At 33.0% G+C, this 26,742-nt stretch overlaps 1 protein-coding gene, 1 non-coding gene and 1 pseudogene across 2 annotated transcripts; 2 read left to right on the top strand and 1 right to left on the bottom strand.

Moving 5' to 3' along the window:
• The first annotated feature begins 1,483 nt into the window (after positions 1–1,483).
• LOC132302420 (shewanella-like protein phosphatase 2) lies at positions 1,484–5,113 on the top strand. Its single transcript, XM_059799274.1, has one exon. It carries the CDS (start codon positions 1,557–1,559, stop codon positions 2,757–2,759), a length of 1,203 nt encoding a protein of 400 aa, XP_059655257.1. The 5' UTR covers positions 1,484–1,556; the 3' UTR covers positions 2,760–5,113.
• Positions 5,114–8,877: 3,764 nt separating this feature from the next.
• LOC132284486 (small nucleolar RNA snoR86) lies at positions 8,878–9,002 on the top strand. The gene has a single exon (XR_009472292.1). It is a non-coding gene; the product is annotated as a small nucleolar RNA snoR86 (small nucleolar RNA).
• A 17,334-nt stretch (positions 9,003–26,336) lies between these two features.
• LOC132282460 (U2 spliceosomal RNA) lies at positions 26,337–26,470 on the bottom strand (annotated as a pseudogene).
• Positions 26,471–26,742: the final 272 nt, after the last annotated feature.

Genomic DNA, 26,742 nt, shown 5'->3' with positions numbered 1-26,742 from the left:
CATCTCACAAAAACTATTATGTTTTGGGAACCCATATGAATACAAATCCATAATATATACTTCTCCGCCCCATAAAAAATGTCATGTTTTGGGAATCGTGAATTCTCCGTCTCACAAAAAATGTCATGTTTTGGGACGGAGGGGAATGCAATTTGAAAAACATGACATGGTTTCCAAAACATGACATTTTTTGTGGGACGGAAGAAGTCTAAAATTGCAGTAAGAAATTTAAAGAAATGGAAGAGAGGAAAAAATAAGAAGAGAGAAAATTATTACTACGTATATTCATCATAAATGATATATGAGTGTAAGAAGTAAAAAAACGAAAAATGAGATAACTTTGAAGGAAAAAAATAAGATTGGTTGAAGGAGGGGAATGCAATTTGAAAAAGCAAAATAGAAAAGGTGAAATTTAGAGAGATTTTTAGAAAGAGGAAATTTCAGGAGGACGTTTTGTAAAATTTTACAAAATAAAAACAATAAAGTATAGAAATTAAATAAAAGAAAAAGAAAAGAAAAGAAACATAATGCATCTGTTTCCGAAAAATTATTAGATAATACGGGACCATATTCTCGACCAATCACAAACACAAATATGTTAGTTTTATTTAATATTTTATTTGTTTGTCACCTCTTCCTCATTGTTTAGGGGCTGAAAATATAAGGATCAGTTTAATTTGCTTAAAATAATTTTGTAGAAAAGATATAACGGTCCTGAGATTCCCAAAAATTTTAGAGGTATTAGATTAACTTTCAAATGCGAGGCACTTTATAAGGTTTAACAAAATTTAAAAAATAATTTTAGAAAACAAAATTTTTAAGGAGGGCATTATATGAATTTTTTCATATATACATCTAAAAATACATAAATTTAATATATGTATTATAGTAAGCACTGGGCATACATTGGCTCTGCCCCTGAATACATAAAATGAGAAGATAAACACATAAAATATATTAATGTTGAAAAAGTATAAAACAAAATTAAGTTGTTTATATAAAAAAAATTAAAAGAAATATTCAACACAACTTAGTCAAAAAAATTAAAATTCAACTTCATATCAAAGTAAGTATGATCGTCTTGCATTTTGAGCTGCAAAATTATCAATTAAAGTGCTCTAATCGAGTTTGTTCAATATATATTTTTCAATAAATATCATAACCAATCATTCAATCTCTTATAACATTTTAAAAATAATAACTTAAAACTTTTTATAAAATCAAATACTTTAATTGCTTTTTTTATTCCTCAGTAAAGTTTTTCTTAAAACTTGTACTTTTGAAAACAATTCGATTGTTGGTTAAATGAGGCCAAAAATAATATTATAAATTAGTTTTTGAGTTTAAATATAACAATTATGGAATACCCTTTTGGCGACTATTTTTATGATTTTAATTAAGTCAATTTTGGCGACTATTTTTATGATTTTAATTAAGTCAATTTTGGTGACTATTTTATGTAGTCTATAATTTTCCCAAAACCCTATTCATAAACAAACTTAAATTTGACGCATTACGCTAGAGAGGGGAGAGAAGAGAGAAGAGGAGAGAGAGAGATGGTAGACGCAGGAGACTCTGCCTGCAAAAAAATCCCTCGCATCCTCTCTTCTTTCGTCGACACATTCGTCGACTTCTCCGTCAGTGGTCTTTTCTTACCCCCTAACTCTAACGCTAACCCTAACCCTAATTCTTCTGAACCCAACCCAAGTCTCCCCCCATCCTCATCTCCACCACAAACCATACACCCCTCGCCGGAACGTCTTATCGCCGTCGGCGACCTCCATGGAGACCTCGACAAATCGAAGCAAGCCCTCAGACTTGCCGGCCTAATCGATGCCTCCGACCGATGGGCCGGCGGCTCCGCCACCGTCGTCCAAGTCGGCGACGTGCTCGACCGCGGCGGAGACGAGATCAAGATCCTCTACTTCCTCGAGAAACTGAAGCGGGAAGCCGAGAGGAGTGGCGGGAAAATCATCACCATGAACGGCAATCACGAGATCATGAATGTGGACGGCGATTTTAGGTACGCCACACTCTCGGGTCTGAATGAATTTAGGGTTTGGGCCCATTGGTACCGCATTGGTAATTCAATGAAGAGTCTGTGTGATGGGTTGGTGAAACCGAGCGACCCCTTTGATGGGTTGCCTTCGGTTTTTCCAGGTGTTAAGAGTGAATTTCATGATGGTATTAGGGCTAGAATTGCTGCATTGCGTCCTAATGGTCCTATTTCTAGTAGATTTCTTGCTAGAAACTTGACTGTTCTAGTTGTTGGTGAATCTGTGTTTGTTCATGGAGGGCTTTTACCAAAACATGTTCTTTACGGGTTGGACCGGATTAACGAAGAGGTTAGGGATTGGATTTCTGGATTGAAAGAGAAGGTTTCGTCGCAATTAGTTAGAGGGAGGAATTCAGTTGTTTGGTTGAGGAAATTCTCTGATGAATTGCCAAATAACTGTGATTGCTCTGCTCTTGAACATGTCCTTTCCACAATTCCTGGTGCAAAGAGGATGATCATGGGTCATACCATTCAAGAGAAAGGAATTAATTCGGTTTGCGATGATAAAGCAATTCGGATAGATGTGGGTATGTCAAAGGGGTGTATTGATGGGTTGCCTGAGGTTTTAGAGATCAATCGGAGTTCGGAGATGAGGATATTGACATCGAACCCCTTATATCAGAATATATATGATCCTACTAGGAAGGAAGGGCTTGGTTTCTTGATCCCTGAAGGACCTAAACAGGTAGAAGTGAAGGCTTAGGCTTTGAAGAATTTGAACTCAATAAGACATTTTTGTCTTTTTTACTCAAGACTCTCTTTGGAATATAATTATTTTATAGGAATTAAATTGTCGTCTCAAAAATTGTAAATTTTCATATTCTAATCGGTTAGTGATGTTGGAATTTTGTCAATTGATGGCACTTTGGTTATATTCAAGTAGTTCAATATAATTTAGGTGATTGTTTATGTTCAAACCATGATTCTGATGACCCCCTCTTAGCATTTACTCACAGTAAACAAATTGCTTGTTTGATGAATTTTCCACAATAGTGAAGTCAGGTCTAGTGACCAAAAAGTTGGGTCATTAATAAATGCTTTTATGTTGTTATTTTGGATGAGGATTTCACTTCACAGATGGGCCATATTAATAAATGCTTTCATGTTGTTATTCTGGATGAGCATTGCTCTTCACAGTTGTTGTGGAGATATTGGTGTTATATAATTGTAATCTGATATGCCTTAGTAGTTGCACAAAATTATATATATGAAAGGAAGAATAATCTGTATAATGACAGGGTTTTGCTAAATGTTGTGATAAATTGGCAGTTCATTTTGATGGTAAGGTATGAAGTTTGATAGTAGCTAGCAGCAAATTTGTTGGTCCTCATATGGTGAGACACAAAGGCCATTCATTAGGAATTATTGTAAATGAGCACTTGGTTTCAAAATTTAGCTGTTCACAAACTCTATCTCTCTCTCTCTCATGGGAGTGTGTGTGTGTGTGTGTCTCTCTCTCTCTCTCTGTCAGTCACTCTCTCTCTCTCTCTCGTGAGAGTGTTTCTCTTGCAAAACTATGGAAAACATGCTAAGTATGGAGGCTTTGGGAAAGTTTTCATTTAGAGGTCTGGACTTTGAAGCTTTGAGTTCCAAGCATACGGAACCATTTGAGCAACCATATAGTCCAAGTAAGTTATTTATCTTTATGCTTCAAATTCTATATGATAGAACATGAGAACACTTACTACATGTTGAACTAGGTAACTACTTATCAAAAAAAAAAAATTGTTGAACCAAGTTACTTAAAAAGTGAAATTGATTTTTTTTTTTTTTTTTTCTAGGTTCTAAATTTTTTTCTCTAGTTTGTGCCAAACCCTAGTAGTCTTGAACTGGAACCTCTGGTTTCTTCAATTGCATAAAAAATTCGAAAGTAATGTCATTATCAGCTTTTACTAAGACAAGGATTTTGTCCACATGCCTGGTGCCTGGTCGTCTGGTAGAGTTTCTAATGAGGTTGAAGTGAAATTTTTACAATGAGAAGGCTCTGACTTTGCTGTTATGAAGAGCTTCTCCAGACACAATTGCTATAACTTAGGTTCTATGGACATGCTTTACTAATGGTGTCAAAGTTATCAATGGACAGAGTTGGATGGATGCTGAAATTCTAAATATACTGAATTGCTGGTGAAGTTGAGAGGCTATGGTTAGCCTAGAGTTTTGATAATTGATGGCACTTTTTTTTCTAATTATATGCTATTATTAATATTATAAATAAACTATGAAGGCCACAATGCATGGATTTTTATCAACTTGGCTTTTTCAACAAATCAGCTGTTATATTCTTGTCAATTAGTTTTCCTTGTGGTAATTCTAGAGTTTTGAAGACTGTACTTCATTAGTTCTGCAGAAACATTGAAATTTACTGCAATGTGAATGCTTTTAACAGGGGTTCAATCGAAGGTTTAGGTTCACTTTTTAAGCTCATTAGAACCTGCAGAGGTGGTTTCTACAAGAATCTCTCTTTTTTATTTTTGCTAGTTCTTTATGATTATCATGGAAGCTCACATGAGCTTGATATCTGTGTATTTTGCTGTACAGACTATCAAAATTCAGTTTCCAAAATTAGTTCATAGAACCACAAGCTTAAATTTTTTTCAGGTAATTGCCCGGTGCATGTGAGACGGGTGGACTGCATGTGACCGGTGGTGGATTATGGGGTGCTTTAAGAGGCCCGACACCACCATCAACCCCCCCGAAAAAAAAAGGTAAGCCACTCTCCCCCTTGTTTGAGAAAGATATGCCACGCAGGCATGTGGCTAGAGTAAGGCGAAAAATGTAGGCTCTTGCCATTAGGTTTTACTGAATTTTGAACCTATGCCCCTACTTATATGCCTCTACGGAACTTAAACCATTGACCTTTTACATTGAAAGTTGAGGATATACTACTGTACTAGGCTAGTTCTCTGTAGTTGCAGAAACGCTGTTAGTTTCTCATTTCATTACAAATGAAGGGCAGGTCCTCCAAGTAGAATTTTCACATTGCCTGCTTTTTAAATTAAAATGATGTAAATATTTTATATGTTTGATATAATAAATGGTATGTATCTTCTTCTAATCTCTTTGATGTGGATTGGTCTGTTGGCCTGGTATTGTTAGTCGGACTTCATCTATAAGAGATAAAGACAAGGATGATAATGATGATGTGGTAGCATTTTGTAATGGAATTGATCGGTGATGTGATCTTTTATTGTTTATAATCGTGGTAAACCATTAGAACTAATATGATGATATAACCAAGTTTTCAATTTTTTTTTTTTTTTTTTTTTTGGTGGTAAAATATCATGTCACCTTCAGTAGTGCATGTATTTCAGTTGCGACCAGCCACACACACGCACACTAATGTTTTTATTGTTTTTTCAATGTTATTCTGATTGATTTGTTTAGCTGTTTAAGTGAAACCAGAGAAGAAAATAATGTCTATTGTGATGTTTTTTGATACAAGCATCAAGTAAAAGAGTAACTAAAAGTTAACAATTATAACAAGTGAAATAATATCTCATTAAGTCAAGACTTCAATCACTTCACTGTCCTCGATGATCCAACTATCTTTCCGAAGATCCGTGTACATTCATAAAAGAAAAAAAAATTGATATTACTTTTGTAAGGGGAAAAATTAAATGATTTGTTTTAAAAAATGGAATTTCAAATTTCTGTTTGTTCCCAATTTAGAGATTCCTTAAGTATTTTTCAAAGTCTATAAAATATGATTTTTTTTTTTTTTTTTTTTTTGAACTTTTAATACATGCTATAATTTATCTTTTCAAATATGAACTACCAGGTCTAATCCCACATTGAATTCCAACAATTCGAAATGATATATTGCAATTTTGAGTTTCGAAGTTTAAAAAATTTAGTCATTTAAGAATTCAACATAAGGCCATAAAAAATAAAAAAAAACATATGTATGCATATTTTTTCAAATAAAAATTTACACTTAGGAAACATGTATGTGGACACTGATAATAATATATTTTTTTTCATCTTTTTTGAATTAGAGTTTTTTATTTTTGTAAAATTTATATTATTATTTTTAATTAACTCATAATGTATTGAATTAAAGTAAATACCATTTCCTAAGAAAAAATAATTAGAAAATCAACGAAAGTTTGGGTCTCTAACAATTGCGTATAACGAAAAAAAAAAAAAAAAAAAGAAGCACAGTTAAAACCCACGGTTGACTCAAATGGTAAGACACATGGATTTGGTGTATCATGAAATATTGATATTCTTGGGTGTAGTGACTTAATTAACATAGCGTTCAATTTTTTAAGGATGTGTTTCCATGTTTGTGTTTTTCTTCCTTTGCTTTGCCTGAAAAAAAATAAAAATAAAATATATATATATTTTTTTCTTACTATCCTGCATGCAGGTGAAAGTGACACAATCTTAAAATGGATTATAGAAATCTTAAAATAAAATTGAGCTTTGTATTATTGTTATGTAGGTGATTATATATATTTAATTTTTACATATATTTACATTAATGCAATATATATATTTATATAAGTGACACAATCTTAAAATGGATTATAGAAATCTTAAAATAAAATTGAGCTTTGTATTATTGTTATGTAGGTGATTATATATATTTAATTTTTACATATATTTACATTAATGCAATATATATATATATTTGTTGCATTATTTGCATGTATTTTATTTTATTGTATTGTATTTTATTTTATTTTATTGTTCAAAAGGTTTTATATACTGTTACATTTGGTGTGTAGGAATGGAATGTTCATTTCAACCATTCCTTTGTTTGGTATGCAACTTAAAGTGGGAATGATCATTCCATTAGAATGAAAATCCATTCCACAACTAAACCTATGGAATGGCTATTCCATTCCCAAGTAATTTATTTTAAACAATCAACTTCCCAAAACACCCTCATATTCCAAGTCCAAAAACCACCATTACCTTCCACCACAATAAACTCTGCCTTTCATCACCACCACCACTACCACTGCCTTCCACCACCACCTATTTCCACCACCACCGACTTTCACCATTGCCCACCACTTTCCACCACCACCACCACCACCGCCACCGCCTCTGTCTTTCACCACCACTACTGCCACCGTTTGCCGTAACCACCACCGCCACCTTTCACCACCGCTACCGCCACCACCTTCCACTACCACCACTGTCATTGCCTTTCACCACCTTCTACCACCATCGCTGCCATCGCCTTTCACCACTACCACCACCTTCCATCATCATCACTGCTACCGCCTTTCATTACCACCACCACCTTCCACCATCGCCACCATCACAGCCCTACACCACCACCGCCGCCTTCCGTCACTGCCATCGCCACCTTTCACCGCCACCGCCACCGCCGCCACCTTCCACAACCACCAACGCCGCCACCATCGCCTTCTACCACCACCATCGCCTTCTACCATCTTCTATCACTGCCACCACCACCACCATCCACCTTCCACCATCGCCACTGCCACTGCCACCGCCACCACCTTTCACCACCACTACCGCCTTCCACCACCGCCATCGCTACCATTACCACCACCGCCACCTTCTACCACCACTACCATCATCACTACCTTCCACCACCACCACTACCATCGCCACTTCTACGCCCTTCCACCACCGCCACCGCCACCGCCACCACTACCACCACCATCGCTACCTTCTGCCACCGCCACCATCGTCACCACCTTCCACCACCACCACCACCGCCACTTCCACTGCATTCCACCACCACCACCATAATCACACCACTATCTCCTTCCACCACAACCACCACACTACTTCCACTGCCTTCCACCAACACCACTGCCATCTTCCACTACCATTGTTGCCACCAATTTCCACCATTGCCACCACCGCTGCCTTCCAACACTACCACCTACACTACTACAGCTTTCCACCATCCAACATCGCCACTGCCACCATTTATTTTTAAAAAATTATTAGAGAATATCATTTTGTTAATTTGATTTAATTTATTTAGTACTAAGAGGGATATTTTGGAGAATTCAATTAGAAATTTATTCCATTCTAACTTTTAAATTGGTACAACCAAACACTAGAATGGTTATTATCATTCCATTCCTACACATTTCATATTTACAACCAAACAATAGAATGAGAATGACAATTTCATTCCATTCCCATTCTCATTCCATTCCCACTTGCAATCCATTTCATTCCTGCACACCAAACATAACATACGTGTCTGTAATTCTGTTTCGTATTGAAAAGGTATTCGGTGTATTCGCTGTACCATGTTTCGGACATATAAGAGCCGTATATGCATGACAAGCACAAAAATGAACACTTCAACCAGTGCACGATGCACCACCTACACCGGATATATTCTCGTATTCGCTGTACCATGTATCGGACATATAAGAGCCGTATATGCATGACAAGCACAAAAATGAACACTTCAACCAGTGCACGATGCACCACCCACACCGGATATAAGCTCATCAATTTTTTTGTTTTTTTTTCAACAATTAGGTCATCATTCAATTAGCAAATACGGAGTACTATACAACAGTAGTATGGGCAATTTAGACAATTTGCTTGAGTAGGGTTAGGGTTTCTCAACCAGCGCCTATTTAAACACACCAAGCCAAGTGCCTCACCATTTACATTCGACTGCGAGAAAAAAATACACAGCGCGACTCCTCTCTCCCTTCTTCCTTCTCAAGTGTCTCTCTTTGTTAATTCTTTTTAGTCTTTATTAATTTATTATTGTTTGTGAATGTTAGTTGATTTGAAAATCTTTTAGTATGTGTGAATTGATTTCAGTGTTTGTTAATTGATTTTTTTGAAAAAAAAGCCAATTTGCAGAGCAAGAGCGTCTGTTCAGATGACGATCACTTGCATTGAAGGTTGGCAATATCATACAGCGATTCTCCGTGCCTTTCAAATCTATTTCTTATTTTGATTACGGCCTCGAACAAATCGCTACATTCTTTTTCACTCACTCTCTCTCTCTCTATATTCTCCTCTACATCTTCTATTTAAATTAAGAAGAAATTTTAAAAATTATATAACAAATCTAAGGATACACCCCCCTTGGCAACCAAGGACACGGATGAAAGTTAGCTCTCTTGGGACAGCGACACTCTTTTGAAAAGATTTCATCTAAACAAGGCCTTAAATCAAGACAAAATTATCTCTTAATATTAAATTTAAATCTATTACAAAATATCATATTTGTGAAAATATAGCAATTGCCCCTACCACAAATTAGCGCCAGATTAACAACCCTAATCTTTCATTTCTTCTCCCGTATGCCCCTCTCTCTCTGTCTCTGCTCGAAGATCTGGTCCACCACCGGTCCGTAAGGCAAGCTGCGGAGACATCGTCGTCTTACGTCGCCTGGCTACACGAACCCGACCTCCCGAGGTACCTCCAGAATCGGTCAAGATCCAACACAAGGCGGCGCCGGTGAGGACAATCTGCAGATCGCTGCCGGAATCGATGGGGTCACTGGAATCCATGGAGGCCATAGTTTCCGATGAGATGAGTCTCTCCTCTCTCCGTTCTCTCTTCCTCCTCTTGCTACCCCAACACCAACACACATATATATATATATATATCCTGATCTCATCGTTACAGAGAGGTGCAACCAGAAGACTTTGCTTGTAAAGAGCTTCGATCAAGGAAGTACTCAACGAACTAACTGGTTCAATCCGAATCAGGAGGGAAAAGCTGAGGCCTAAACTTTCTTCCCTGAGCCTTGATCAAGGGAAGTTTTCTTTGTTCCTAAATTTTGTTTAGGAACTTCATAGGCTTCCGCAAGCCCTAAATTATTATTATTATTTTTTGGTAACGTTCAATTTTATTTTATTTTATTTATTATTATAATTTCTTTACCGTTGGTTTCTTTACTAAATTTTGTTCCCCCCTTTTTTTTTTTTTTTTATTTTTTTATTTTTTATTTTTAAGGTGATTTCTTTACTAAATTTTGTTCCTATTTTCTTTACAAAAAAATATGAGGTTTTGTTACTGTTTTGTTTTGTTTGTTTGTTTGTTTGTTTGTTTTTTTTTTTTTTTTTTTATACCAAAATTTTATTATTTTGAGAAATTGTGACGTAATGAAATTAATTTTTTTTAACAAATGGGGGTTATCTTTCTTTTTTTTTTTTTTTTTTTTTTTTTTTGTTTTGAGAAATTGTGGCAGAATTGAAAACAAATGGTTTATTTTTTTTTTTTTAACCAAAAATTTTAGTTACATAATGATACATTATTTAAATTTTGGTGTCAAATGTTAGAATGTTGGTTAAGTAATGATAGATTATGTAAATTTTGGTATCAAATATTGGTTATGTAATGTGTAATGACTTTGGTAAACGCTTATTATGGATTGTGGACTGTGAAGGGTTACCTTTATGAAGGTAAATGTTGGTTATTAATTTGTTTTGGGATGTATTCTTTATCTGGGATGTATATACAGAGTCTATATTCTTAGCATCGTTGCCCTTTGTCACAAGGGGTAGTTTAGTCTAATTTTTTAAAGTTAAAAAAGTTAACTAAATGGTTAAACGATCGTTTTAAGGGGTGATTTTGTCTATTTTTTAATCTTTTCAATTTTTAAGGGGTGTTTGTTTTAAAAATTAGATAATTTTCACGTGAATATTCTTTTGTCAAAACTCAATGCACTTTACCCCAAATCCATCTGTCTCTGTTTACCTGGCAGCCTATATATATATATATCTATATTTATAATAGATAGAATACCATTGCTTTAAGGGTTTATTCCTTTTTGTATTAGTTTTTGCCTTGAACAAGATTTTAAATCAAGTAAAATTAATGTCTATTGTTTGTGTCTTGTTTCCTAATAGAAAAACTAGTACTTGGGTTAATTTTCTTGTATTCCAAAAGCTAAAACAAGGTATTTATGTATATTGTTTTGGTATTTTTTTCATTTGTTTTTTTGCTGTAATTTACTCCATAATTTTAATTTAACTGACAGCTGAGTAGATGGGGGATTAGGGTCAATGATTATTTGTGACTAAAAGACTAATTAAAAAAAAATAAAAGAGACTATTTTAGGCTGATTTGGTACTTTCAAATATTTTGTTTCTTTTCTCCGGTTGTATTGTGATTTAATTTTCTTAAATTAAACATAACAAATTGACATGATATTGAGGAGGAAAGTAATGGAATGGAATGTCAACTCTAATTATTTCATTGTTTAGTATGCCATTTAAAATAAATGGTCATTTTATTGGAATAAAAATTTATTTTACAATTAAACTTATGAAATGATTATTTTATTTCTTAAGTAATTTTAATTTTTTTTTTTAAAATAAACTTTCTAAAAAACTCACACTATTATCTATTGCCCATCGCTTTCTATCACCATCACGTACCGCCATTACCTTCCACCACTGTTTCCATTATTATTATCGCCTTGCCCTTCACCACTGTTATCTTTTTTCACCACGCCACCATTTTCTACCACCATCGTCATTAGCCTTTTACTATTGCCACTACCTTCCACTACCATCACCGCCATCGCTTTTAACTACTGCCACTGCCACCATCGCCTTTTATCACCGCCGCCACCACTGTCGCCATCGCCTTTCATCACAGCTCTTTACTACCACCACCGCTTTTCACTACCACCTTTCACTGTTGCTTTTCACCACCACCATCGCCACCACTTTCCACCATTATGTGATACCCTGGATTTCCATGTGTGGGCTGGTCAGGTTTAAATCTGAAAACACGGGAATAAACGAATACATAATACAAAGTGATAAATAGAATAAATAAAATGCGGAAATAAAAGCTAGAATAAATAAATAAATCTTCCAAAATATTTTTATTAAATAATGATCTCTTCTGATATCAATGATCTTCTAAAAATATAACCCGGGAATCCATGGTATGTGAACCCTTAGAAATTTCAAACTGATATAATCAAACTGTCTACATCTGAATACTGAAATAAAGAGTAAATCATGTAGATAATCTGGAAGAATGATGATGACTGGTCTCTGTTATGCATGATCAAATTCTACATTTGGTATTGACATAGTACTAAAAAATAAATAGTGGGTCAGGTCAATAAACAAGTCCTTTCTACTTTATGAACTAAGGAACGAATACATCCTAATCAACTCATGCAATAGCTACATAGTCCATATAGTATCCTGAAACACTGTCATCTATCAAGCCATTCCACACCCTCTATATTCGGCTATGCATCCCAAGCAATATACATTTTCTAACCACTGATCCTGAGACTCAAGTTCATATCATGACATATATCTATACATATATAAATCTCTCCTATCCATAATAGAATATTTCAATGATATGCCATCCAATTAGTTCCGTTGACCTGACATCTATGAAGCACGAACACACGTTGTAGGGCTGACGTACTAGTGTCGAACACATGTTCGACACGGACACGCGTATTCCAGCCTCGGACACGTGTCCGACACGGATCTACCGGTGTCCTATTTTTTTATTCATTTTTTCACACTGGACACGCCATAAGACACGGTCGAGACACGCCGGAGGACACGGCTGTACACCAGAGGACACTGATGTAGGAAACGGCAGTTCAAATTAATAAAAAAAATGGAAGGGATGAGAGAGAAATTGGAAGGGAGAAGGAAAATCAACAAAGAGATGATGATGAACTGATCATACTCTGGTTGGTTATTGATGGAGTTGAAGGAAGATAGAAAGTTAAGAGAAGGAAGAGATGGCGTCTGGCCAAACGATTCTGCTAGAGTCTCTCTCGTCTCGGTGCGAAAAGATCTAACCAAAGGCTTGATCGCCTTTTTCTTCCTCTGTCACTGAGTGGTTATTGGTTAATAAAAAAGGAATTCAATTTTGAAGAGAGAGAGAGAGTCAATTTCGAACAGATCTAACAAAAGGCTTGATCGCCTTTTTCTTCCTCTGTCAGTGAGTGGTTATTGGTTAATAAAATAGAAAGATAAGATTGTAATCTTATCTTTCTGTGTTTGGTTACAAAGTTAACCTTATCTTTTGTGTTTAGTTATAAAATTAAAACTATTCTAGTATTGATACAAATTCTAGTATTGGATATAAAGATATACTATGTATTTATCGTTTAAATTTTTATAAAATTTGAATTGGATTTAATTTAAATGGATCATGTCTATTAATGTAAATTAAAAATTTAGAGAAATTAAAATTTTATATATAATAAAAATATATATTATTATTTTATTACCGTATTCTTGTCGTGTCCGTGTCCTATTTTTTGAAATTTGCCGCATCGCCGTATCCGTATCGTATCGTACCCGTGTCCTGTGTCGGTGTCCGTGCTTCATAGCCTGACATAAATAAGTAAGACTTAACTCTATGGTTAATCCGTTTCTAGGACTTAACTATTCCGTTAATCTGTCCCTAATATGCTTCCATATTCTGACAATGGCGCATAAATCTACATAATTCAATAATTGATGCAACAAATATAATAATACATGAATTGATCTAGAATTAAATATGAAAATAATCATACAGATATCCATTGCATTTAATTAAGCAATATACAACTTTAAGTAGCATGTAATTAACTTAGAACACATGTAATTAATTTACATCTCAATTAAATTCAATAATCCTCCATATCATTACATATTATTGTATATTATGCATACCATGAATTAATCAACTTATCATCCAATATATTATTCGTAAGTCACATTATGATTAACATCATTTATAATATGATTAATATTATTTATCAAAATATCCAATCATAATAATGATACAACAAAGATCATTTATCAATGATAATGAATAATTATGCTTAATAGCGTTTATCATACTACACCATGTACTCCAAGTATGATTATTAAATTTCTCGAGTTTTAATACTTTAATCGAAGGTCTTGTTTAATTTCTGATTTCTTCTTCGAGAGTTATAGCTTGACTCCAAAAGAAGTCATAGTGGACCATTTTTTATCCCATTTGAACCTTATTAACCTGAAATAGACAAAAACACAAATCAAGACTAAAACATAAAAGTAAGATAAATAAAATGACTAAACTACCCTGACTAAGGTGCTGAAATGTGCAACACTTAAGCACTTATCATACCCCAAACTTAAACCGCACATTGTCCTTAATGTGCAATGAGAACAATGAAAAAGATGGAAAGAGTATACCGTGGTGGCAAAAGCAATGAAGTCCGGCAATGACCCTATTTGAAAGACGTCTCCCCCAAACTTGGATTCAAAAACCTAATTGAGTAACCACACTAGCAAACTTACATCAAATATCATAATGGGATAAGAATAAACAAGTCAAACACTCTAAGGCAATATAATATAAATGAAAGAGAGATATGAGATCAAGCCCTAAATAAGCATGAAAGTATGAATGACTACGCATAAGGACACAATGGTGAAAGTATTTATGTTTTTCTTTTATGAAAGCAATGTATAGACAAAAAGCAAGAAAAATAAGAAAACAAAAATGTATGAACAAAAATGTAAAAATAAAAGAAAATAAGGAAATGAAAATGCAAGTAAAAAATATGTACAATGAAAGAAGAAAAATGAAAAACAAATTGCAAGAAAGGATGCAAGCAATATATACAAATGAATAATTAAAAATGCAAAAATAAACAATAAATATTATATATATATATATATTATTTTATTTTATTTATTTTTACATTAAGTTCGATCGATCGAAGGATGTTTTAATCGATCGAAGCAAGTTGCAATTGATGGGCAGTGAGTTTGTTTTAAGGGACTTAGAAATTTTTTTAGAATTTTCAGCTTTCAATCGATTGAAGTTTGTTTTCGATCGATTGAAACACACACTGAAAGTGTAGAAAAGTCTAAAAGTTGCTCCAAAACTGCAATGAAACATATGTAATCTATCTAAATGACGCATAAATGAAAAATAAAAGAAATAGGGGAGGAATAGGTTTGAAAACCCTATGAATAACTAGTGTTTAACGTCTCTACTAAGACGTTGGGGCGACCTACTAATCAAAAGTGTCAAAAACCGGATATGAGACATCCTTATTGATCCGTTTATCTATTTTCCCAAGTAGATCATCTCTTACAACATCAAATACATCTCATAAAGGAATGATACGCAAATATATGAAAGATGGTGTTTTATTCCTTCAATCCACGGTCTTGAAAACAAAATTGTCTTTCAAAGACTCATTTAGACTTTCGGGAATGGCACTCTCTTCATCCTTTTTTCATCCACCTCTATAGTGGTCACCTCCTCGTCACTCTCTAAAGTGGCCTCAATGACCTTATGATCTAAGTTACAAGGAATGTCCTCATAAATCAAATGGTGCTCTATTGGAATGGTTATTGGCTCACTTGCCTCATCTTCCTCTATTATCATGTTTTGCTCACTTGGTTTAGTCATTAAATGACTTGCCTTTTCTTCCTCTTTCTCTTGACGAGAAAGAGTACTTGCAATTTGTTCAGTTTCAACTTCTAGCCTAGCTAGTCTATGAGAATGAGAATGTATAAGTTGAGATTGTAAATTAAGCACATCAAGTATAGCTAACACTTTTTCTTGAAATTCGGGGGAATAAGGTGAAGGTGATGGAGTTGGTTCTTTATAAAATGGTGGGGAAAGGTAATAGTCATAAGAGGGATCAAAAGAGTGTTCAAGTCCATTGTCAAATGATGATGCTTCATGAAATGCATTGGACTTAATCGCATAAGGATCATGATATGATGGAAAGTCATAAGGTGAGGAGATGTAATGGTCCCCCAAACTTGAATCAACAAAATTCTCCATTCACAATCAAAATCCAAATGCAACAAATATTGCCTCGACAAAGGCCAAAGAATATAACAATGAAAATAATTGGCCTCGACAAGGACCTATGCTTGGACAAAATATAACAATGTGATAGCCTCAACAAGGACTATCTCGCAAGCGTATATAAGAATGAACAATTGAGGCACTAGGGTTCAAAAATCGCTAACAAAGGTCCCAACCAAGAATGTCGAAATCCAAAGCTTGCTTTCCTTGTGATCAAGTACCTAATTACACATTCAAAAGAAAAAAAAAAGAAAATAGTAGAAATATGAATAAGAATAATGAAATCAACACTAATGTCTAGTTTTACTCCAACTAAAAAATAAGAATAATCCCCGTCAACGGTGCCAAAAACGTGATACGACTCTTACGCGTGCACAAAATAATGCACTTTTTATATATTTAGAACTATGTGCTAAGTGGGTATCACCTTTTACATTTATAAAAGCCGTTTAACACTAATACAATGAAGTATGTAGTGAGAAGGGATCGTCCGCAGGGATTAGACACAATCAATTGGAGTTCAACTTCGACTGAGTGATTAAATTATTATGAGGGAGAAAAGAGGGAGTTTAAGGGAAGAGAGAAATGGTGCTTGCTTACTTGCTACACTAGTGAACAATTAACATAAGATGCGATAAAAATAAACTAAAGTAGAGCTTAGGGTTTAAGAGATAGAAGAGATGCTTAGGGCGTTTGGAATCACCGCTAAGCTTGTGCAATTAACCATTTGCTTTCCATTAATGGGGAGAACATTATTGTAATTGAGATGTGGCTTCAACCATTATAACAAATTGCAATCATAAGCATAGACTATCAAATGCATTGCATGAATCGTCTACCTAATGACAATTAAACTAAGGTGTAACGCAACCTACCAAGCCTAAGCATAATCCATCAAACAAACCACAATTGCATCTAATGAGAGCACACATCAAGAGGATAATACAACTTGCAACAATAAGCATGGTTTGTCAAAACAAGTATAGATTGTCTACCTAACTAAAAGCATAAATTAAGGTGTAGTACAACCTATCAAATTAATCAACAATTGCATTTAATCCACAATTAAGAAGATAATACTAATTGTAATGAGCATGGAAGTTCACAATTAAAGCTATAATCCATTCAATCTCATCAACAATTGTATTCAATAAACACTATGTCATGGCCATCAAGCATAATCCTCAAATAATCACACTTAGACATGCAATTCAACATAGAGAACTAATGAAAGAATTAATCTTTAACATCTAATCATGAAGCATAACCCTCAATTAATCACACATAGACATGCAATTAAATATAGAGAATTAATGAAAGAATTAATCTTTATGCATTAATTTGTCAAATTAAGCATAGATAAATAATCACAAGGCCATAACATTAACTACAACAATATATTAATCTCCCCAAAAATAAAAATACAGGGGTTTAGATTACACAATAATTAGGGTTCATTCAAATCCTAAATGAAGCCTAGCTAAGCATAGAGGAGGAGGGAAGCATCAAGGAACCTTCATGCTTCATCTTCATGTCTTGGTTCACCTTCTTCTTCTTCCTTGAAGCTTTTGAGAGAGAGTGTGTGTAGATTTTTTTGGTGTTCTTGAGCCTCAACTCTTCTCTTTTCTTCTAACCCTAATCTCTTTCTAGAGAGAAAATTCTAACCTAAGGAAATTACAATGTAAAAATTAAACTAAGTTATGACTAGTTATCTATTACAATGGTTCAATATGTCTCATATACATGGCCTTTGGAGGCCCAATAAATCAGAAATTAGGTCCTTAGATGGTGCAACGTCGCAGCCTAGAATTAAATGAAGACCGGACCGAAATACCATTTAAACAGTGCACTGCCAGCAATCTTCGATCGATCGAAGGAAGCTTCGATCGATCGAAGATGACTAGGATGATCTCATCTTGAATTTTGGCCTTATCTTTTGATGACGTGGCGCTGACGTGGCAAAAATATCTTCTTTCAATCTTAGCTGTTAAGCATCCTTGGAATGTAGCTTCGATTGATTGAAGGAAGCTTTGATCGATTGAAGATGACTAGCAGTGCACTGTTTAAGTGGTATTTCGGTCCGGTCTTTATTTAACTCTGGGCTGCGAGGTTGCACCATCTAGGGACCTAATTTCTGATTTATTGGGCCTCCAAGGGCTATGTATATAAGACATATTGAACCATTGTAATAGATAGCTAGAAAAAGATTATGGTTAGAAGAAAAGAGAAGAGTGGAGGCTCAAGAACACCAAGAACATCTATGCACACACTCTCTCAAAAGCTTCAAGGAAGAAGAAGAAGGTGAACCAAGACATGAAGATGGAACATGAAGGCTCCTTGATATTTCCCTCCTCCTCTATGCTTGGCTAGGCTTTACTTAGGGTATGGATGAACCTTAAGTATTATGTAATCTAAACCCTTGTATTTCTATTTTTGGGGAGATTAATATATTGTTGTAGTTAATATTATGGCCTTGTGGCCTTGGGGAGATTAATATATATTGTAGTTAAATTTCTCGAGTTTTAGTACGACGACCGAAATTATGAAAATAAGCCTAAAAATAAAATATCTCTAAAAATTTTGAAAATATATAATAAGAAACATAATCAACAAAAATAACTAAATTTCAAATATGAGGACAGTTAGATTTCATTTCAGCCTCCAACAAAAATCGCAAAAATACCGCGATACCTCCTAACAATTACAAAAACGCGATTTCGGTACCCTAAACGATGGTTTTCGGCCATAAACTAACATGGCCCACAAGCCAAAGCTAGTGGATTTTTCTCAATCGATTGTTTCTACCCAAAAAATACTATTATTTGATCAAAAACAGAATTATCAAGCTGCTTTTCAGAATTCTGTCCAGACAGATAGAATTCTGTCTTAGATCGTCTGAAGATTATTTTCTAATAATTATACAAAGTAGTTTAATAATTCAATTACAGTAATTAAGCAATCAAGTTATAACAACAATTTATGCATCAAATTACAAAATCATACAAAGCATGCATACATATATTTAAACATATAAACTCTTTGTTTTAATCCAATTTAAACATGTTAACTAATTTATTAATCTTGTTTAATCATCCTAGGCATGTACTGAACACTAGATCAAAGGAGAGGAGTAGAATATAGAACTTTTCTTAAACTTTCGGATCGAAGGTTAAACTCATTCTTCCTTGTTATTCTTCTCTAATGATCATTCTTTTTCTTCTTTTTCTTCTTCTTTCTTTCTCTTTCTAGTTTTCTCTTTCTAGATCTGAATATGAATATAGTTTTCTAACCCTTTCACAAACCCCCAATACATACATACATACATACATATATATATACAGGTAACTATGAAATTCCATTCCTAGTCCGACTTATAAAATATAAAATCTTATTCCCCATCCAACTTATAAACTATAAAATCCTATTTCTAATCCATCTTTACCTTAATAATTAAGAAAAGAAAAAGAAAAATAGAAAATATAAATAGAAATATACCAAGTTTGTGACATATATGTATAATGTATATTTTATTATAATATATGTATAATTCTAACTATCCATAATAATAATATTATTATTACTATCCATATATATATATATCCACATAAATATATATATACAACTATACATGGGTAAATATCCGTACCCATTAAGACTCTTATCTAAATAGTCCATGTGACCCATCTGGTTGGTCCATTAATACTATCCAACTCCATTTCTTTAAAATAAAATAAGATAAAATACAAATACAAATAGACAATTAAAAACATTTAACAAATCACATAATTACAAACAAACACAAATCAAGTCACATAGATCACACTACACAAAAACACGCAAACAAGACCCATAATACACATCAAACAATTAAATCATTTAAGCACATAACACATAAGCACATAGCCACATAAACATATAACCACATAGTTAAATAAAAGATAATAAAATAAATAATTAAATCTTATTTATATCCTTTTAAAAATTAGGGTTATTACATTCCCCCCCTAACAAAATGAATTCCATCATCAGAATTCACAAAACTCTGAATTATTATTTTTTAAATTCATTTCCGTTCTGTTGTGGACTCAACCTCTGTGTATGAGCTCCATTGAATTCCAATGCATCAAATAACACAGATGACTACACATATGCTGTACCTAACAACCACTCAATCTACCCAATATTTATATAAGGGTACTATCCATATTTATAAAAGTTCCATAGAAAACATGCAAAAAACTTCCTAATATGAAAACTCTAGTATAAGAGTTCGACTATTTACAAAATCCTACTCCCGCCTCCAAATCATGCACAGACCATTACAAAGGAGTGTATTTTTCTCCGATGTATCTTTAATTGAAGTCAAGGTTCAATTGCACAACTCTTACTTTAAATCAACCATCAACTGAGAGGTCGGTGCTCTGTAATATACCAAACCTCAAACGTTGCCATACTAACATCCCCATGCCCAAAAATTAACATAGACAAAATTCTGAAAAGCAAAGTAAATACTTTTAATTGTCCACGAAACTTAGGACATTTACCTCAAGCATATCTTCCATGATCGAATCAAATCTCTCGATCACTTTCTCCGTTTAGAGAAATGAAACAAAGTTGCTGCTCCAAAATCTTTAGAAAGTTCTTTCGAAATAACACTTTTCATCCATTATAATAGACAACCACATGCTATAACACTACTATCACTGTAATGTAGAACTAATATGAAGTTCTAACATGAACATTACTCCAATTAATGTCCACAAACGAACTTACTCAATCCATCGCTCTTAACCCATATGGAATTAAAATTTCGATTCAATGTTGATAATTCCTACATACCATATACTCTTGATTAGTCATACTCCCATTTTGATATAGGAAGTGGCAAAAATCTTCAATGATATCCGATTATCAACTTTCCACCTTTCTAACAGGTGTCACACTTAGAGACAATTTTGTACATGTCCGTATCTGTGCTTGTTCACCAAAACTGACACTTGGTGTCTTGATGTACCTTATAACCATCTAAGTGCACCAAAAATATAAATTTTACCTCCCAGTCACTCCAACCTCTATAATATCGTTTACAGGCCCCACTAATCCTCCCCCAGTACTTTAAACTTTATCTGAGTAAGGTAACATCTACTCTAGGGTCAGCTCCGATATTCTAAGTTGACTTCCTTAATTACTTTGGTAATAACAAGTGTCATTACTACATATGTTATAAATCTAACCGATAACTCAACAACTAACTGAAAGATTTAAATACTATATTGGTTATTAAGAGCATCACCTTCCATATTCGCTTCCTCTAGACGGAACTTAATGCAGAGTGTGAGTCTTCCACCACTTCTTATTCATCTAAGTCGTCTTGTGATTAGCTTCATTCATATGAACCCATGTCCTGAAATAAGGTAGACACAGAAATAATTATATTTCTCTTTTTGCCTGTCCACCAACTTCTGTTTCATACTGTGATGTAGTGTATCTCCACTAGGATGAATAGATAATTAAGAGTTGTAAATTTCAGTCTTTGCATCCTCCCTCCAAATTCGTTTGCAGGATGTACCATTAGTCTGGTACCATCAAACTTAGTCTAAGCCCATTGTTTAAATTGGAGCATCTTCAAAAGCTGACTCTGTAACTGAATCCATGCATCACTGATCCGTGATAAACTTATCGATAATGAAAGTCAATCGGTAATTTAATTTATCAAAAGTCAACTAACTACAACTTTTCATACACACCGTACACCCTTTCTTTTTATATAGGTGATTAGTCTCATTATCTTGTCTTTGACACACCCTATTTCTGTAATGCAAGTAAGTGTCACTCAGACTTCTTATCTAACTTCAAAAGAATATGGAACATTTTCATCTATCAATTAAGTCATCAATTTCCTAACAATAACTATTTGTTGCAAAATGTGACCTAATTTTTTTTATTTTTTATTATTTATACAAGTGAAGAAACTTAGTTTACTCCTGTAATACCCTTAGTTTTCAAAAGGATATAATTGAAATTTACATTTTTATTTCTTGTGCATTTTTAATTGTTTACATGGCTATGTGTTTATGTGGTTTCATGTTATAGGTTTAAATTGATTATGTGAATTATAATTATTTGTTTAACATGATTTATTTGTTTAAGTGAATTGTGTGCTTATGTGGAAATTAAATATTAAATTAATTGATTTATTTGTTTAATTGAAATTCTGTATTTATATGGACTTAACGTAAATGTTAAATTAAATGTTTATTTCTATTTTTATTTTTAATGGAGTTGAGTTTGGATAGTAGTGATGGACCAATTGTTTGGATTTCATGAACAACTCGAATATGAGGGTAATGGGTACGATTAATAGCCATGGATGGTTATACATACATATATATATGTATCTATATATATATATATGTATAGATATATACACACACACACACACATACTAATAAAATACACGTGCGATACACGTGTTGAATGTTTTTTATCAACAATGTTTAGAGTGTATTAATTGTCATCTCAATGAATTCCTAAAATATAATTCTTTGAAAATGAAAGTATTCATATGAACCATATTTAGAGAATAATAATTGTCACCTCAAAAGAAACAAAATAAGGTTTTCCATTAATGAATGAATGAAAACTATAAATATTTTAAAAAATATATGAAAATTAAAATTCTATAATTTACAAAACATTCATAAATAAATACTATATAAAAATTCTATATATTATAAAATCCGAAAAGGTACCAACAATGTTTAGATTGTAATAATTGTCACCTCAAAAGAAACAAAATATATTAGAAAATTCAAAACTATAACTGTTTGAAAATAAAAGTATTCCTAAATTATTTATTTCTCAATCTTTATCTTTTTTGCATATCTCATTTCTTCATGAAATGAATCATTGTCAAGTGTCAATTCTTTTAATTCTTCTACCATAAAATAAATTTTCACGACTTGTTGTTGAGTATTGTCTATCTTCACCAGGAAAAAAAAAAAAAGATTTCCCTTTGCAGCTTGTCACTTTGTTGCTAAATTCATCCATGTCCTGCAAAAAGAAGAAATATAATTTAGAGCTATTGAGAAATTCAAGTAAGTATTTTTTTTTTAATTTAATTAAAATTTTATGAATAAGGGTAGGAAATTACCTCAATTTGTAATTGTAGTAACTCATCTAGTAAACAATTTATTCTAGTGAATAATTTATTAATGTTTGACAATCATTGAATACTGTTAGGGTTGCAAGTGTTGCAATATGTAAAATACTTCGCACTTTAATTATCATCATGAATCTGCATATGAGTAAAGACAAAAAATTATATATTTGTAATATTATTAAACTATTGAAATAAATACAATAATAAGGTTTTAGGACCAAGTAATCATTTACATCAAGGATTTTATTAAATAAAAAATATGAAAATTGACAAATAATTTAATATATGGACCATTTGGTTAAGCACAATTGATTATAGATTGAATTTTCAACAGTAACTTTAAAGCTATTCCGAAATGTTCAGATCAAATATGGTACTTAATTTAAATATGTTTGTTCTCAAGTGTGGAAAGAATTATTTTGTCCATTTGGGTTTGGTTTAGGTTTTGAATCCTTTCCTGCTGCAATCGTGGGATATAATAATTAATGAGAGTAATATAATATAATTTGTTAATTTGAATTTTATTAGGTAATTACTGTTATTATATTTTGTGTGAGTAGTATAGTATAATTTGAATTTATTATATTTTGTGTGAGTAGTAGTATACTGCAAAATTTAGTACTACACTTGATCTTAGCCAAAAGGCCGAGAAGGTGTGATTATTATTTCTTTAGCTCTATAGTTTTATAAGAGACTTTCATGTAATCCTTTTTACTTAAAACCAATGTGGGACTTTGTAATTTGAATTAAACTCTTTTTATATTCAGTTAATTTGAATTAATTTTAATTTTATTAGGTAATTTTGATTTTTATAGAATTTATATCGTGGGATATAATAATTAATGAGAGTTCTTTGTTGCGAATTAAACTCTTTTTGTAACAACCCGCTCCACCACATGGTATGATATTGTCCGCTTTGGGTTTGAGCCCGCACGGTTTTGCTATTGGGCTTCACCCCAAAAGGCCTCATACCAATTGAGGATGACACACTTATATATAAGCACTTTACCTTTCCTCTACCCAGGCGATGTGGGACTTGTGCACTTATAGCTCGGCAGTGTGGTAGCCTGGCAGTGTCTCCGCACCCGCCCACGGCACACCCGCCCACAAGGTCATCACAATTTTATATTTTGGTAATTAGAATTTTATTAGGTAATTACTGTTATTATAATTTAGTAATTTATTACCATGGAAGCATGTGGTAAGTTTCAGAGCTTTGGGGGTTCTTAAATTAGGAGAGGTTGTGTTGTATTTTGCTTTTCCTGCATGGTTGGTTATTGCATATTGGTTGGTCTCTGTCGTTTGATGTATGAATTTTGCTTTCCAAGATATCATTTTTAGTGTGGCTTACAGCAATAAACTCATGACTCATTTACATCAAGTATTTTCTTAAATAAAAAATATGAAAATTGACAAATAATTTAATATATGGACCATTTGGTCAAACACAATTGATTATAGATTGAATTTTCAACAGTAACTCTAAAGTTATTCCGAAATGTTCAGATCAAATATGATACTTAATTTAAATATGTTTGTTCTCAAATGTGGAAAGAATTATTTGGTCCATTTGGGTTTGGTTTAGGTTTTGAATCCCTTCCTGCTGCAATCGTGGGATAGAACAAACCAATATCTTCAATTTTCACTATTATTATGCATATCAGAGATACAAAATAATCTCACTCATTCATTCATGACCAACTATATATATATCACTGCTATAGTCATTCTTACTGGTCCGACCATCATTAGCCTGAGGAAATATGGAATTTTCAGCTTTTAACAAGCTTGCATGGGTGACGCATTAGATTGGGGCATCTGTTGATTCGCGCATCACATTGTGAGCTTGATTCTACTTAAAAAATTATGGGTAAAGTAAGACACCACTCGTATATGACACCTTGTGAAGAAGTCCATAATTTCATATTAAGTTTCATTATTCTTGGATGCATGGGTAACACATCTTAGGCACTCCCAACTTAAAGTATCCACATGAACCCATCTTATTCTCTTTCTCTAAGAAATTGATCTCACTCATTTAGAAATCGCACTTAACTTTTCCATTTCTCTTTCTAAAGTTTTAGCATTTGGAGTTGCGGTTTATCATTTGTCCACGCAATTTCCTCTCCTCTTAAATTCCTTCCATCTATCATTTTATGCAACTTTCAATTCTAGTTTCTAAGTGACAACTAAAACCAAACCTTACACCTCTTTCATCAAACAAAGTGATTTTAAAAAGTTTTTATATATGCATGTAAAACCTAAGTCACATAAAGCAGGAGCGAGAGCAAATTCGAGAGCGGGAGCGTGAGAGCGGCAGTAAATATGCATAGTTCAGGGAGTTAGTTGCAATTTTAGTAGTTTAGGGGGTTAGTTGCTGATTCTCTAATAGTTTAGGAATTTTTTTTGCACCCAAAACTGTTCCTGAAATCGTTAAAACAAAGGAAAACAAGGGAGCCTGCTCTCTAAACAATAGAGTAGGCTCCAAGCATCATGGAGCCGGCTCCCTAGCCCTTGGAGCCGGCTCTGTGAAGGGGAAAAATAGGAAAAATTGTGATTAAACTTGAAAAAACTGAACTGTGAAATTTTAACAAGTATGTGTGAATAAAGGGGACCATCCTAGTGTTTTTTAGAGTGATTCGAATTATGTGTGAAAACATTATCTACACATCCACAAGCACGTGCACAGCAAAGACAAGGAAGAAAGACCTTTAAAACATCAAAGATGCAAATAAATAATAATTTCATTAAATAGGAGCTAAAATAAAAATTAATAAATTCCTCTAAATTGCAAAATATCACCAAATGATAATGGATTCCATTAAATTACTTACTTCACTAATTGAACCCTCATTGTCAAACCCACAATTCGCGTCGAAAGGTGGAGGGCCCAAACTCTAGGTTAAAAATTGAATGCTTAAAAAAAAATAAAAAATAAAAAAAAAGTTGCAAAAAGCAAATAAAAAAGTTTGTTAATATAATTTGTTAATTTGAATTTTATTAGGTAATTACTGTTATTATATTTTGTGTGAGTAGTATAGTATAATTTGAATTTATTATATTTTGTGTGAGTAGTAGTATACTGCAAAATTTAGTACTACACTTGATCTTAGCCAAAAGGCCGAGAAGGTGTGATTATTATTTCTTCAGCTCTATAGTTTTATAAGAGGCTTCAATGTAATCCTTTTTACTTAAACCAATGTGGGACAAGAAAAATGAATTTTAATAGGTAATTTGTAATTTGTATTAAACTCTTTCAATTAATTTTTATAAATTTTATTAGGTAATTTGTAATTTGAATTAAACTCTTTAAATAATTTTTAGGTAATTTTTTGTTTATGAAAATATTTTTTTTATATTAATAAATAAATATTGAAATACTGAAACTCTTTGCACAAAGGCCGAGAAAGTAGTACTACCAAAAGGCCGAGAAAGTAGTACTACACTTGATCTTAGCCAAAAGGCCGAGAAGGTATGATTATTATTTCTTTAGCTCTATATTTTTATAAGAGGTTTTCATGTAATCATTTTTACTTAAAACCAATGTGGGACTTTGTAATTTGAATTAAACTCTTTTTTATATTTTGTTAATTTGAATTAATTTTAATTTTATTAGGTAATTTTGAGTTTTATAGAATTTATATCAATTAATAAATAAATACTTATTTTGTTAATTTGAATTAATTTTAATTTTATTAGGTAATTTTGAATTTTATAGAATTTATATCGTGGGATATAATAATTAGCG

The sequence above is a fragment of the Cornus florida genome, unplaced genomic scaffold (assembly GCF_030987335.1).
Source record: "Cornus florida cultivar Cherokee Brave unplaced genomic scaffold, ASM3098733v1 CherokeeBrave_3.0.0_Hap2_Chr01, whole genome shotgun sequence".
In the NCBI taxonomy this organism is placed as follows: Eukaryota; Viridiplantae; Streptophyta; class Magnoliopsida; order Cornales; family Cornaceae; genus Cornus; species Cornus florida.
This window is presented reverse-complemented; position numbering and strand designations above follow the sequence as displayed.

What these genes read in the sequence shown, in the direction of transcription:
- LOC132302420 (XM_059799274.1), top strand. Translation starts at nt 1,557, where the DNA reads ATGGTAGACGCAGGAGACTCTGCCTGCAAAAAAATCCCTCGCATCCTC.